Source organism: Adiantum capillus-veneris, chromosome 14, assembly GCF_014529385.1.
Source record: "Adiantum capillus-veneris isolate H3 chromosome 14, ASM1452938v2, whole genome shotgun sequence".
NCBI classification, from domain to species: domain Eukaryota; kingdom Viridiplantae; phylum Streptophyta; class Polypodiopsida; order Polypodiales; family Pteridaceae; genus Adiantum; species Adiantum capillus-veneris.
Window position 1 is genome coordinate 126,788,796 of NC_140944.1, and position 15,966 is coordinate 126,804,761.

General features: G+C 43.1%; 1 protein-coding gene across 7 annotated transcripts; it reads left to right on the top strand.

The window, feature by feature from the left end:
- Positions 1 to 9,943: 9,943 nt before the first annotated feature.
- Positions 9,944 to 12,357, top strand: LOC147443099 (uncharacterized). 7 transcript variants are annotated; one of them, XM_086529023.1, is made up of 4 exons: positions 9,944 to 10,104; positions 11,162 to 11,394; positions 11,614 to 11,677; positions 11,767 to 12,357. In XM_086529023.1, exons 2-4 carry the CDS (start codon positions 11,294 to 11,296, stop codon positions 12,055 to 12,057), a joined length of 456 nt encoding a protein of 151 aa, XP_086385149.1. In that variant the 5' UTR covers positions 9,944 to 10,104; positions 11,162 to 11,293; the 3' UTR covers positions 12,058 to 12,357. The 7 variants fall into 7 exon arrangements, with proteins under 7 accessions (XP_086385149.1, XP_086385152.1, XP_086385154.1 ...); XM_086529026.1 differs by having other exon boundaries at positions 11,263 to 11,394; XM_086529028.1 differs by having other exon boundaries at positions 9,948 to 10,104; positions 11,291 to 11,394.
- The last annotated feature ends 3,609 nt before the right edge of the window (positions 12,358 to 15,966 follow it).

Sequence of the window (15,966 nt, forward strand, 5' to 3'; positions counted from 1 at the left end):
ACTAGACAAGGGCAAGGCCGAGCTAGGCAGTGTGGAAAGGGAGTCCAACTAGGGCAAAGGGCTAGGAGCCAGGCTATATAGTGGGTGGTTGGGAGGTGGACTCCTGGGTTCTAGTTCCCCTTGTCTAACATTGGTATCAAGAGCAAAGGTTCTTTTTTTGGGAAAGGCACAGCCGTGGAGGAGGAGAGCCACACAATTTTGCATGCTTTTTTGCATGTTGGGGTCAAGGGGGCGTGGAGAGCATCCCCTGTCAGGAGGACGACAAGCCCAAAGGCGTGGGCAACACCTCTTGCAAGGGAAGCTGTCGAGGTTGGACCCTGCACCAAACGGCGCCCTTGTGGGCTCTACGGCATCGTGCCGGGATGGGGAGCAAAACTCGACCCAGGGCCGAAGCCCGTTTCGCCCTGCAGCGACCACCATAACTCTCCCAACCTCCTCGCGCACTACTGCAGTTGGCCATGGTGCCTGTGAGGCCTTGATTTCACATTAAAAAACACCTAAGGCCTTTGGTCCTAGGACTTTATTGACACTAGGGGTAATACACACCCCACCTCAAGCAAGGAGCTCCGATTTCGGGAGTTGGTAAGCATCGATCCAAGGGAATTGAAGCCAGGGCCGACAAATACACACACCCACACCAATTCTCTGCGTACGAGCTGTAGAAAAGCAGAAATTTAATAAAAGCATCTCAAATGACGTTAATTTTCAAAATCGATTACGGTCGAATGCATAATCGATTCGGCTACAAGGGATTAAGGAATTCTCTACACGGCGGACATTTCAGATCAATTAACGCTTGGATAATATCGACTTTGACAGAATTAGCAAGGCTAATTAAACTTTGCAAGTGCTCTCAATCTCATGTATTTTTTGACTATTCCTTGCACCGCACTGTGTCGCCATGGATTCAGATATCAATATGACTTTTGATTTTGAGCAAAGTACGCTTGATCCTGTCCATGATGGCCCGCGGCCGGATCCTCTCAAGGAGAGTACTTGCGACACTACGGCAGGTGATGACACTTATGAATTTCTCAACATTCAAGAATTTTGTGCACTTCAGACACGCATGTTAGTCATGGATGAAAATTTTAAATCTTTAAATGAAAATGTCACTAAACTATCCACATTAGTGATTCAATTAATGCAACAGCAGTCCAAGGGTCCTGCTGACACGCACATGCATGAGCACGTTGCTACACAAGGGCAAGGCCCGACTGCTGATACTTTGCACACTCTAACTGCAAAAGAAGTGGATGAGTTGTTGAAAAACACCAAACCACTGACTTTAAGGGAGAAGATCAAGACTGCAATAAGGATGCAGTGAATATCTTTCTCAGCAAGTGGGATGGAATTCACGCCTTACGGCATACTCCGGACGCAGTCAGAGCCCTGCAAACGAGCTTAACTTTGGAAGACAAGGCCTACAAATGGTGGATGTCTCTCAAGGAGAAGAATATCATACCACAGAGTTGGGCAGCTTTTGAAGCTATGTTTCACAAAGAATTTTTGCCTACCAATGAGGCAGATCGGAATTGGACGGCTTGGGACACGTGTTCCATGCGCCAGTACCCATCATTGCTTGAATATATATCTCACTATCGGGATGTTATCTTCAAGTTGGAAGGCTTAGATAACTTTCAACAAGTACGGGGGTTTATACGTGGTCTGACACCAGAGCTTAAGAAGCACGTCAAGACCCAAGACCCTAAAACACTTGAGGAAGCCATAGTGAAAGCACATATTCATGATGATCCAGATGAAAAGAAAGCACATAATATTCACGTGCCTGCTAATACACATGGTAATACATTCACGCAGTATGGGCACAATAAAAGGAAATTTATAATAGCCAATTCAAAAGCATCTAAAAAACCCAAGGGGTCTAGAGGTCCTCTCTCTCCTGAGGACTTTGATAAAGCTAAGAAAGAGAAATTATGTTTTCAATGTTTAGGAAGCGATCATGGCAAAAAAGATTGTCCCAAGGGGAAATCTGCTGCTAATGGCAAGGAGAAAGCAGTGCACACGGTGCAACTGCTGCCTCTTGAGACTTCTTCATGATTCTCTACAGTGGAAGTAACACACAGCGAGGTGGTGCATGAATGTTGCCTCACAGCTTCCATGTGGAAACAGACCTTCGGACCACATGAGTTAGTACGTATGCACGGATCTCTACAAGGACACAAGGTGCACATAAGTTGGTAGATGACGGTGCTACTCACAATTTCATCAATAACGGATTGGTGAAAAAACTCAAATTGCCTCAAACTTCGAGTACCCACCACTACAAGGTAGCAATGATGAATGGACATGATACTGAGATCTAGGATACTCAAGTTCGAGCTGTCCCATTGGAAGTACAAGGTTAGTCCACATCCTTGGATTTTCAGGTTATGAACATGGAGAGGGTAGACATGGTCCTTGGTAGGGAGTGGTTGCATAGCCTAGGACCATCACTGAAGAGTAGCTATGAGCACAACAGCTTGATGTTCAAATCCCATGGTGCACATGTGTTGTTGTTAGGAGAGAAAGGATGTACCTTCTTCACCATTGATTTGTACAATTGAGCTTATGCAGCTCGTTTCTGATAATGAAATAGATCAAGTTTACTTGTGTTACTCACTGTCTCATTTTCTCTCTAACATTGAATCTGTTGAACATTCCTCAACGTCGCATGCTTCTCTCTCATCTCTTTCACCAATGGCTACTTCCAAAACAAGCAAACGTTGCTAGCGAGTTACAGAAATTATTAAAGGAATTTCAAGATGTTTTTCCTAATGATTTGCCACCAGGATTATTGCCGACACGATCGGTGCAACATGGCATTGATGTGGTTGCAGGCTGTAAACCTCAGTAAACCGCCCTACCGTATGAGCTACTCTGAAGCTGCTGAGGTGGAACGTCAGCTTGATGCCTACCTTCGCAGAGGGTTTATACAACCCATTTCTTCACCATGGGCTTCTCCTATCCTATTAGTGAAGAAAAAAGACGGCAATATGCGCATGTACCTAGACTACCATGGCTTAAATGCGGTTACGGTTAAGAACAAGTACCCATTGCCATGAGTGGATGAGTTGTTCGACAAACTCACTCATGCTCGCATTTTTACGAAAATAGACTTGCGGTCAGGTTATCACCAAGTCCGTTTTCGACTTGCTGATATACCCAAAATTGCATTCCGAACAAGGTTTGGACACTACGAGTTTTTGGTGCGGCCCTTTGGGTTAACCAATGCGCCCGCAACATTCATGACACTTATGGATAGTGTCTTGAAGCCGTACTTGGGCAAATTTGTCATCGTTTTTCTCGATGACATTCTAGTCTACAGGGCTTCTGAAGAAGAACACTTACAACATCTCAGGCAGGTGTTCGAGTTGTTACGAACAAATAAATTATATGCGAAGGAATCTAAGTGTGATTTTTTGAAAGAAGAAATTCACTATCTGGGGCATGTTATTTCGGCTAATGGGCTATATATGGATCAATCCAAAGTGGATACAATCCGGCAATGGCCTTCTCCTAAAAATCTAGAAGAGTTACAGATTTTTTTAGGATTTGCAGGTTTTTACCGCAGGTTTGTTAAAAACTATGCTAATATTGCTTTTCCCATGACGGATCAACTGAAAGGCAAAGGCAAAGCTTTTCAATGGGGACCCGCTCAACAACACAATTTCGATACGCTCAAGGATGCATTAGCTACAGCTCCCATACTAGCTATTGTAGATCCTTTGAAACCATTTGTTTTGGAAACGGGTGCCAGTAACCGTGCTATTGGAGCAGTCCTGTTACAAGACGGACGACCAATTGCATTTGAAAGCAAGAAGCTTGATGCAGCTCAGCAGAACTACTCTGCTTATGAGTGCGAACTCTATGCAATATAGTGTATGTCTTAAAAACATGGCGGCATTATATGTATGGTGCTTAGTTTGAGATTGTCTTTGACCATGAAAACATCAAATGGTTTACACAACAAACGGATTTGAAGGGTCGAAAAGCCATCTGGGCCGAGATTCTTCAGGAATATGATGCCAAGTTCCGATATCGTAAAGGTCTATACAATGTGGTGGCTGGCGCTCTAAGTCGTATGCCGGAGATCAATTCTCTCTTGTTCACGGAACTTCGTAGTGAATTTTTGGATTCTCTCAAAGGCAAATATGAGCATGATGAAGCATATTCCAAAGTGTGGAGCCATGTATAAATGAGGGATCCTTCTCACTCCAATGATGATAGTGTAATGTTAACCTCCACACCTAGTTCTCCTCTATCGAGTGATGAACTACAACGATCGAAGCATTTCACCATCAACAATGGGTACCTACTCCATAAGGGGAGAGTTTGTGTACTGATGGACGTAGACATTCGGCGCCAAATTCTTTATGAATGTCATGATAGTCCAAGTGTAGGGCACCTAGGTATTAGAAAAACTTATGCTCTCGTACGACGACAGTTTTATTGGCCAGGTATACATCGCTGTGTTCAAGCTTCTTGCATTGCCAAAAATGTCAAGTTAACAAAGCAGAGCGCCTGAAAGCAGGAGGACTCTTACATCCTTTGGAGATTCCCAATGGAAAATGGGAAAGTATCTCCATGGACTTTATTGTGGGTTTACCAACCACTGTACGAGGTCATGACTCGGTATGGGTGGTCGTAGATAGGTTGACTAAACTATGTAAGTTTATTCCAACCAAATCAACGGTTAAGACACCAGAACTAGCCAAGTTATTTGTGGACAATCTATACAAGTTGTATGGTTTGCCAAGTAACATTGTCAGTGATCGTGATCCCAAGTTTAACAGTCACTTTTGGAGGGCTGTGTTTAAACGATTTGATACACAACTAAACCTCAGTACAACCGATCATCCAGAAACAGATAGTCAGACTGAACGAGTTAACTAAGTGCTAGAGGATATGCTAAGAGCATACGTCAGCAAAAAACAGTCCGACTGGGAAAATACTTACCTATCCTCGAGTTTGCCTACAACAATGCTAAGCATGTCACAACTAAATTTAGTCCTTTCGTGCTCATGTATGGGTTTCAACCTAGGTCACCTGTTACGGTGGGGTTGGCAACCAAAAAGCTGCAATAGGTTAAGGATTTTCTCCAAGACCACATGGATATGCTGAAACTCGCTCGTCAGAATGTCCGACAAGCGCAGGATTGGTATAAGAAGTATGCTGATGAGAAACGTCGGCAAGTTACCTTCGAGGAAGGGGAGGAAGTATTTTTGCGTGTGCCAGAACATTTAGAAAGTCTGCAAACTGGGCCAACACCTAAATTATCTCCCCGATATTGTGGGACTTTCAAAATACTCAAGTGAGTAGGTAATCGTGCCTACAAATTACTGCTACCTACACATTCTCGTATTCATCCGGTATTTTATGTAAGCCGTTTACGCAAGCGGTTACATGGGGACGACAATGTCATTGACCAACAGATTTTGGTTGATTTCATTGAACCTCCTATCTTATCGCATGAACCTAAACGTGTTCTCGATTATCATGAGTTACGTACACATCATCATATACGTCAACAAGCCTTATCAAGTGGAAAGGTCGGCCTGAGGAAGGTGCCACTTGGGAAAACATTAGTGTTCTTAAGAAGAAGTTTCCCACTTTTGTTTTCGAGGACGAAAACTCTTCTTTAAGGGGGGAGTAATGTCAGGACAACGGCAAGGCCGGACTAGACAAGGGCAAGGCTGGGCTAGGCAGTGTGGAAAGGGAGTCCAACTAGGGCAAAGGGCTAGGATCCACGCTATATAGTGGGTGGTTGAGAGGTGGACTCGTGGGTTCTAGTTCTTTTCCCTAGTTGGACTCCCTTTCCACACTGCCTAGCCCGCCGACCTTGCTGCTGAAGATTATCAAAAACTCAACTTGAGTGTCACACTAAAAACATGTAGTGCAAACATGACACCCTAGACATCCGTAATGACAAGACTCTTGATGTGTACTTCCCGGGTTTGGATTGCGAAGGCAACACCCAGGGTTTCCAGTGCAAGGTTTCTTGGTTTTTTCATAGGTGTGAGACGTGCCCGTGTGCATTTGAACACGGGTAAGTGATCTTTCAGTTCAATCCCCAAGGCCATGCCAAGGGCATGTCGGAACAAGTATTTTGGGCCGTACTGTCCAATGTACATTATGTTGTTATGAATCCACTATTCGGATTCGATTTGGCACATGTTGTCACATGGGATACAACATGGTCTAAGGACTCAAGGAGTTCGGTTTAGCCAGTGTGGAGCAATGAATGAGGGTCCCTCTCACTCTTGCGCAGAGTGTTTAGAGTTACCTCCACACACAAGTACACCTTGTACTTGAAGGATGTTCTTTTTTCAGACATCCTTAGTTGAGACATATTCCACATGTGGCGAATATGAGACTCTGGGACTGACACTGGCGCCCCCTATTTCAAATATGTGTCACGACAAAGTCCCTAGGTGTTGGTCAAATATGTTTTCTATACCATTTTCAGCACGAGTATCATGAGTAATTTCAGTGGCCAGAAATTATCGGATACGTAGAATGACTTTTTCAGCTACACGTATTGCTAAACAACATTACAGATGGTTGTTTATACATATAGCAAGGCTCTAAGTTTTGAATGAAAAAGTTTCATTGTTTGTACCTAGAAGTGATCAATGTTTCACCTTCTATTATGGTTCAGACGTTTCAGCAAGGCTTGCAAAAGATTGCAATTGAAAGTATTTAGTTTCTTTTCAAAACTATTTACATTCCATTTTAATGTGTGCTAGGCGCATCACATTTGCCATAAGTATTGGCAAGGATCACCATGGATGTATAGGTTTGGATCTGTTTTTTGCTAAATGCATGCACACTAGGTGTTATGGGCCCTAGTGTTTAGCAAAGACTGATTTGGAACGGCATGCATATTCTTCAAGTTATTGCTTATGAAGCATTTTGCACTCTATGTGCAGTATCTCTATGAGATTACTTTTGGGTCTACTAATCCCCAATAGAGGTCATGGCTCGGTTTGGGTGTTTGTGGATTTTTCAAGTTAGCCACAATGGTTATTCCAGACACTGTTGATTCCTCAACAATGTTACATGATATTGTGATTCCCATTTACCAATCATTTGGGACGACTGTCTGTAAACCGTGAGGGAACACACCTTAGTACTGTTAGTTATCCAAGAGGATAGGCAGATTACAAAGTGTAATCTGGTGCTGAAGGATATGCAAAGTGCGTACGTTAGCACCAAGCGATCCAATCAATAAGCATTTATTGCTCTACTTAGAGTTTGCTTACTATAAGTTAAAGCATCTTTGCGACTAGGTGTAGTCTCTTCATGTATAACTCAGGTTCTCAACCTTGAACACTCATTAGGGTGGGGTTGTTTACTGATGATGAAATTTGGGAACAAGTCAAGGACTTAAACTTGGATGATGAGTTATGTCAGCAAGTTACTTTCATGGAAAGTGACAAGAGGTACTCTTTTTGGTACATCTTTGTTGTGATAACTCGTTTACCATGCTCATGAGCGTTCTAAATGGAGTCTACACACTATGTTTGGATAGGAACCGGTACCATCAGATGGTTACAAATGGACGACAATGTAGAAAATCAAGATGTTACTCTTGGTTTCATTGAACCTCCTACTGAACCGGGTTCCGCTCAAATGAACCATTGGATCCATGAGGGATGTTACGGTAGAAAACATTAGTGTTCTTATGAAGATACCATCACTTGTGTTTTCGCGAACGAAAACGCTTCTCCAAGGGGGAGTAATGTCAGGACAATGGTAGGACTAGGCATGGCCAAGGGTTAGGACGGACATGCAGTCAAGGGGGTCCCTATATTTAGAAGGCCAAGGGCCTATATAGGGCATGGTTGGGTGGTGATGAGCATGTTCCAGTCCCCTTGCCCTTTCACTCAAGGGCAAGGCCGGGCTAGGCAGTGTGGAAAGGGAGTTCAACTAGGGCAAAGGGCTAAGAGCCAGGCAATATAGTGGGTGGTTGGGAGGTGGATTCCTGGGTTCTAGTTCCCCTTGTCTAACAAGTACTATCTTCGAACAATGGATAAAAGACCAAGACCAAGCTAATCCAAACTATCTCTAGCATGAATATGAAGCCAGAGGTAAAGGCCAAATGAATCTAGTGAATATCATCACTATTAGAGTCACAAGGACATGGTTGTTGATGTCGATTTCTTCTTCTTCTTTTGCTACATGAAGCAATGCTTTGGATCTTTTGTTGTTGTGGACTACACTTGTTCTTCTAAAAGAATTTGAAAGGAGATTTACCCTTGCTCTCCCAATTGGTAGAAGCCATGAATGAGAAACAATCCTTGGCTAGATGCCCTTTGCGGCTTCTAATGCTCCTCTCCTTGATAGTTTTTCTCTCCTTCTTACTCTTTCAGCTTGTAGGAAATTGATGATTTGTTAAAGGTTAGCGGTTGGATCTTTCTTTTCAATGTTAGTGACAAGGTTGTTAAGATTAGAAGGTAAGTCACAAGAGAAGAGCAATTTTGTCTTCTTTGAGCACTTCACACCGTTGTGGACTTGTTTATACTCCCTATTAGTTTACACAATTCCCTTTTAAATCTCACTTTCCTTTTCTTTCTCCTAGCCCCAAAGTTTTTATCAAGTACTTCCCAAGCTTGTGAGGATGTGTCAACTCATCCATGAAACGAACATAACCACGGTGCAAAGAGGTGATAATGATCCTTAAGCTGGTTTGTCTTTCACTAGGGTTTGTGCACCTTGACTAGACGAGGGATCACCAATGGTAGGCTTTGTAATCTCCAAAGAGCTTTCTCCATGACATAACCCTTAAGCACAACCAAAATATGGTGGATGGGGCACACTTTTTAATCCATTGCCTCTATGGATTTGAGGATGCGTTTATTACTTTTGGCATCAAAAAGAAGTTGTTGACACTTTTTGATATGGAGGTTTTAACCTAGACGTGGTTTGCATGTGGCAAGGCATGGCTTAATAGTGACACTAGCAGCCTTGGCGTTTTGCTGTGTGAAGATTATTCGAGGTAGTCTACATCCTCCCTCTCATTCCAACTTTGCTTTATATGGCCGACTTACATCGATAGGGGAGGGTAGAGGGTTGAAGGTGACGTGAGAGGAGGGGGAGGACCCCCCCTGGAGACTAAGTAACAAACAACATTCAATGAAGGGTGGTGAGGGGATCGACGGCTCGGAAGTCCAAGGTGGGATTTCGAGGCGGACTAAACCCGAGCAGAGCAAAAATCGAGCAAACGAGAATCAAGGAGCACAAAAAGTTAGGGCTCCACCACCCGATTTTTAACCCACAACCTCGCAACCTAGGTCTTGGGTCACATGGGCTAACCAACTCACTCGCACACACATGTTGTAACCCTTCCCGTTTTTATGACCTTTTATTGTAAGCCAACATGCACTGCTCGAGTTTAGGGGGTTTAATTTGTGCTCAAGTTTAGTTTTAATGTGACGACTGCGGATGTGATTGCACAGGTAAACTTGTGAATCGTGGATCCCTCGCCACCCCTCATTTAATGTTGTGTATTAGAGCTGAGTTGCACTTTGCGCTAGCAGGGGGAGTCGGAGATGGAATCTGCCTTTTTTGGAAGATTTCCTCAGTTCTCGTAGTGCTACAATCGCCCCACTAGTCCTGCTGAAAATGAAGGGGCTAGGCTATGATTTAGGAAAAGGAAAATCCACCGCGTTTCTCTCCTGTTTTCAACCAATGAGATTGTTCTGCTCATGCAGCTTTTCGGCACTATTTTTGCAGCCCTACTCTCCTCCCTAGAGTGCGACCAGGGATCATCTCTTCTCCCCACTGCCCCTACTAATATCGGGCGCGCGATCCGGCTCTTATTTAGGGTAAACGCTTGTACATGATACGATCCCATCTTGACTGGCTACTGCAAAGTTGAAAGTTTCACTGGGTAAAGGTAATTCTCCAAAGGTAACCTTTTTCCATTTCGTTTTTTCACAGACTCATTACAAGAGGGCGTAGGATCTCCTCCTCATCGAGCTCCTGCAGCGCGGCGAAGATTCGGGCGCGGGGAGGAGGTGGTCTCTTGATGCTGCCCCCTCTCTCTCTCTCTCTCTGTGCTTCGTCCTGCGGCATCTCGTGAGCGGGCCTCTTTCACAGGTTGGTACCCACTTTGACTTTTGGGAGAGGGGGAGAGAGATCCTCGCTCCCTGTTGAGAGAGAGAGATAGATAGAGAGATGTGAAGATCTCTGCGTCCCCGGTCCCCCGTGTGTGCATGCATTATCTATTAGTCGTGTGCAAACTGGCGTTCCTGTCCGTGTTCCATTGATTTATTCTGTCAAGAAAGATGGGGGCTGTCTAGCTAGACTCCTTTAGCTCTACAAAAGCCTTCTGCTGTGCCTAGCACCCTTGAATTGAGCTCCCTAGCCTCAAAGGCTACCCTCGATCTGGGCCTCTGCTTTTGCTTCTTTGGAGGTCTTGCTCCTCTGCGCGCACAGCGGAGTTGCAGCCCTTCGGTGGAGCGATCTCTGGCTGGAGCTTCAACAGATTTATGATGGTTTGTGCTGCCAGGCATCTGTCCTTGCTGAGAGAAGTAAGAAACACCCACAAGTGTGTTGAATATGTGATTTTGTTATCTTTTTTTTGACGCTTTACTGCCTGCTCTTGACGATGAGGTGATGTGAGGTGTTTTCTATGCTGCTCTCATATGATTATATTACTTGGACATGCCTGGATGAGAAAGTTCATGGCAATCCCCTCCTCTGTTGCACCCCTGTTGATGTCTTGGTACACAAGAAGTCACGAGCTTTGCATCGGGAAGCAGACATCTTGGATGTGCTTTGGATATTACATTTGGAATTGTTAATTTTTTTTTTGTCAACTAGGGTCAAGTTTGCAATTGTATGGTTTTGCCTTAGATCCAAGCCATTACAACGTTTATTGTTTATAGGATACTACCGTCAAGGACTGGGACCTATTTAACACAGACAGGGTGGGGTCCTTGTGCCACACCTTCTATCACTTTACGATGCGTTATGGCGACATCAAGCTCTATTTTGTGATTGTAACTGTGCATCAGCATTACGCTTTTGGACATGACAATCCTATGTGCTTATGCTCTGTGAATTTGTGCCTTCTAAGGAAACACACAGACAGTTTATTGACTCTTGCTATTCTTTTACTTGATGTGTTAATTAATGCAGAGAATTTGTGCAGATGATGTGCGTGTTTTGACATAGAAGGGGAAGTTGGGAATCCAGGGGCATTGAGTGAAGGATTGTATCCGTACATTAATGTGCTGGAGTTTTGATTCACAGCTTTAGAAGTCGACTTTCTCTTTGCAAGGACATGGGAAACATGGAGCTTGCCTGCCCCAGACCACTCCACCCTATGATGAGGATGGGTGCAGGGGACATCCAGACTTCCAGACCTTTCAGGAAGCTAACAAGGTATTGCCGAGCACGTCAGTTGGTACAAAGGGCCCGGCCCCCATTCGAAGTGCTAAAGTGTATTAGAGTGCCCTGTGTTTGTGCTTTGTATATAAGTGTATATTGCCTGTTAGACTGAACAAAGTTATTGTTTGTTCAGACTTCCAGTAGATTGCTTAAGATATTGTAGTAATGACATCACATGTTTGGATACTGAGTCACAACTTTGTGCCTTTGCAGTTGCGCCTCTTTGCTTGTGGAAGGAGAACCAGGGCATGAGATATTGGAGATCCTTTTGGATAAGGTAATTACAGTGTATGGGAATGCTCTTGTTCCTCTTTGCTTTGCTCGTTTGCCATCCCCTAACATTGAGGAGTCTTTGACGCTTTCCAGGCTTGTCTATGGGATGTCGGTGGCAGTCCAATCGGTTTTATACCTTTCTCTTGGGGATCACCTCCCGTCCGAGCAAGCAATCCTCTTATACATGATGTACATTTCACACAGAAGAAAGCCATACCATCACCTTTGTTTCTTCCTCAAAACTACATCTGCAAAACTGGAGGCAACTCATCATACAAAAAATCGTCATCTTGCGGCACACCATATGGGTCGAAACCCTTTGTGCGCATCGAGGGTTTTGCCTCAGAAAAGCCCGATGCTCGGGGAGTACCCGCTTTTGCCTAGGTATTATGCGGCCTTTAATGTTTTCCATATATCATATTTCTGATCCCACAGGTTTGTGCAGAAATCATAGTCAAATGGAAGGCACTGCATCCAATGCTGCCTTTGTAGATACTTCCAAACTTCGTGCTCGCAAGTTGAGGGTGCTTTCCCAAGAGGTTACCTAAAATCTCTCTACTTGTAAATGGGACCCCTTCCCTACAGGTCAGCCATGAATCAAAATTATACTGACTTCAAAGATGTTTGTGTGTCCAGGCCCTACGTCTGTTGTGATTTTTTTGAAACCAAAGAGGATTTATGATCGATTCTAGTCTGTGTTCTCTAAACTTGGAAATGTGTTTGCATCATAGGGTTTGGGTTTTTTAGCAGTAGTTATAAATTTGAGAGTTTTTTTTTCTAAAATAAATAGTAAAATTTTCCTGGTGCTGCTTGCTACTTATAGATGCTTCAAGTCGCTTATGGGTGGGTTGTTGCTCAGTGAAGATTGTCCTTGTTTGCTACCTTGCTTTTTCGTACCTTGAGATTGATGTTGAAATTTAATATTTTTTGCAATAGTTATACAACTCGTCAGCCTTCTCACATTATGTGTGTATGATGATTTTTGTACTGTTTGTTTGCAATGGGCTACTCATGACTTAATTCTTAAGGGTATGTGAGATCGTACTTCTTGTCCGTAGTCTATGGCAATGTTAGGAATGGGATCGTGATAGCTATGGTGGATGAAAGAGAAACATAGCTTCAATGTGTGAGTGTGTGTGTAAGTAAGGTTATCACTCAAGTGAATTAAGTTCCAAGATAGAATTAGCTTGGACTCATAAACACAATCTTGAGTATTGATTTAGTTTAGCACAAGCTCACCATAGACAAGTATGTAGTGCAAGATAGTGTTTATTCATTCATGAAATGAACTTTAAGTAGCTCTATAGCCTTGCTACACAGTATGTGGGATAAATCCACTTTCCTCTTCTTGACTCACACTTTAAGACAAAGCTCACACTTTACAATCCTCTCTTTGAGGTTTGGACTATGACAAGGTACTGAAGATGCGTGATCCTTACAAGATGATAAGTTACTATCCACATAGGATGGTAATATCCACACAGGTTAACCAAAACCCCATAGGACGGTGATATCCACACAGGATGATAAAATCCACACAGAAAAAAGTGCTCCCTTACAAGTAGAGAGGTTGTATCTTCAAAATGGGTTTTCATAAAAGACTGTTGCTTTTGTCTTCATCTTCTTTGTCTTTTACTATGTGAGTTGATCTTTTGTTAGGTCTCTTGCATTCGTTGCTTCTGTTGTTGCTTTTAATTGCTTCATGGTCTTTGACTTCGTATTCTCTCTTTGAATGAGTGTTTCTGTTTCCCTTTTGTGCGATCAGGCTTTATTCCATGCGTCATAATGACATGCAACAATATGCTAAAATAAAAGGTTTATACAAAAAAATAATGCTTTCTCTTCCATTTTGGTCATACTTCGAGAGTCCAAGCATGCAGTGTTTCTCATACTCATTGTCACAAAGTTTTTACACAAGGAGAGGTTTTAGCAATTTGGAGACTCTCCAATGCCAATGTCTATCCCATTACAAAAGCATATAATGTCATCCATGTAGACAAATACAATTATATACATTGCAAGAAGTTGTGCTTGGTTGCAAGATTTCAATTTTAATGTCTTCTTAATAAAACTCTCTTAATGTGAAGTACCTCTTTACTTGAGGTGAAGTCACCCTTCACAGCCTTGAGTTCTTCTTTGATGATTGAAATGAGCCTTTGAAGTTGGCTTTGGATACCTTTGGAGCTCCTTTTTAAATGTTTGAAGATGCTTTGTTTTGTATGCTCGAAGAAGTCGTTGATGAAGGTCTTCTACCTTTCTCTTTAGTGCTTTTGTATGGTAGCTTCGGGTCGGGTTCTTTGATGCCTTTGAGGCTTTGAAAACTTTAGGGTGCTTTGTTGCAGCTTTGGTGGGAGCAAGTCCTTAAAGGGTTTCGAAGGCGTGAGGTAGCAAGCTTGTGGGAATGGGCTTTAGGGGTTTATCTCGGTGTAACCGGGTCGTGGGAAGCGGGGCCCCATAAGGGTGTTGGGCAGTCGGGTAGCTTCTCACGCAAGCGGAGGTAAGCCGGGCACAAGCGGGCAGTCAGGGTAGCTCCAGGCAACGGGTAGCACATTCGGGCAGGCGCGGGCAAGTCTATCAAGCTCCGGGTAGCGAAGTGTCGAAGAAAAAAACCATCGTGCGTGAATGCTCTCCAGCGAATCCGCCTTCTTTAAAAATTGTTTTTCATGCAATTTTTTGGGTCCGCTCGCTTTCCCCGAGTTTAGGCAAGGGTATTTGACCCCGAGACCTCAAGAGCCAACAATAGGTTGCCTAATTTGGGCTAGCCAACAAGCCCACGTGCTTGCTTGTGAAGAGGCTCCGAAAAGTAAATTCTTAAATTCGAGCTTAGCAGGTTTTCATACACACACAAAAGCTTCACACACCTAAATATAGCAATTTAATTGGTGAAGCATTCGATGTCGGATTTGAGTGTTTAGGGACTCTATGGAGAGCTTGTGAGGAGAGCTTCAAGATAATGGAAATGATGCAAGTTGATAATGAAAGTGAGGGGATAAATTGTAAATGCAAAAAGTAGAAAAATCGACACTATATGCACATAAATTTGAAGAGAGACGATTGCTAAATGATGTGACCAATCAATCAAGACACTAATTGATCATTGGAGGGATCAATTGGTTACTTGTGTAAGTGGAAGCACAAACATATTGAGAAAATATGCAAGATTTCTAAAGATTAATGCACGTACGCTCTCCTAATCAAGCTTACCTAGCCATGGAGGCTAGGAGGGTAATGGCCTCTTGGGTGTGCCAAGGACATGTCCACACATAGTTAGATTAGTGCTTAATTAGTGAGAGATGTTAATAATTAATACACACTAATGCATAATGACAATCTTAGCTAGCACACCATAGCTCTGATACCAAATGTTAGGAATCGGATCGTGCTAGCTATGGTGGATGAAAGAGAAACATAGCTTCAATGTGTGAGTGCGTGTGTAAGCAAGGTTATCACTCAAGTGAATTAAGTTCCAAGATAGAATTAGCTTGGACTCATAAACACAATCTTGAGTATCGACTTAGCTTAGTACAAGCTCACCATAGACAAGCATGTAGTGCAAGATAGACTTGTGTTTATTCATTTATGAAATGAGCTTTGCTCCACAGTATGTGGAATAAATCCACTCTCCTCTCCTTGACTCACACTTTAGGGCAAAGCTCACACTTTACAGGCCAGGTAGTGTTGATGCTGCCAGAGTAACCGGTTACCCATAGATGAATGTCCCCTATATTAATGCCATCAAATGTAGGTAAAATGCTCAAGGACGCATTGACAAAACAGCTTGAAGATGAGGGCGGTTTGGCACCCCCTATACTTGTATGTTGGGGTAATTGTCTGGGTATGCCCATAACCCATAAAGTATATGTATCTATGTATCTCCATGTCATGTGGATCCTCCATTTTAAGAAATTAAACTAACCTATGCTCAAAGGTTTTCTTAGCATCTATTTGGAAGTTTTGTAGCTGTTGAGGACACATGTGAATGAAGAAGGTTGTATGCTACACACTCTCGAGTGTTTTCAAAGTGATCATTATGGTTTGTGCAATTTTAAAAGGTTCATTTAAGCAATCTCCTTTCAATTTTCATGCTACTAGTGGGTCATTGAAGTAAATTCGCCACAAAGCGGTTGAACAATTGTAACGCACACTACCAAGTGATTAGAGTTTGATGGGGCCTCAACTGCAAACGCTCGTCTTGATTGCCCTCCCTGTTTGTGAGGCATGCATCTCAATTGGAGGGACTCGACATCATTGTCTATACTCACTATGCATTCGTGTGGTAGAATAAGGTGTGAT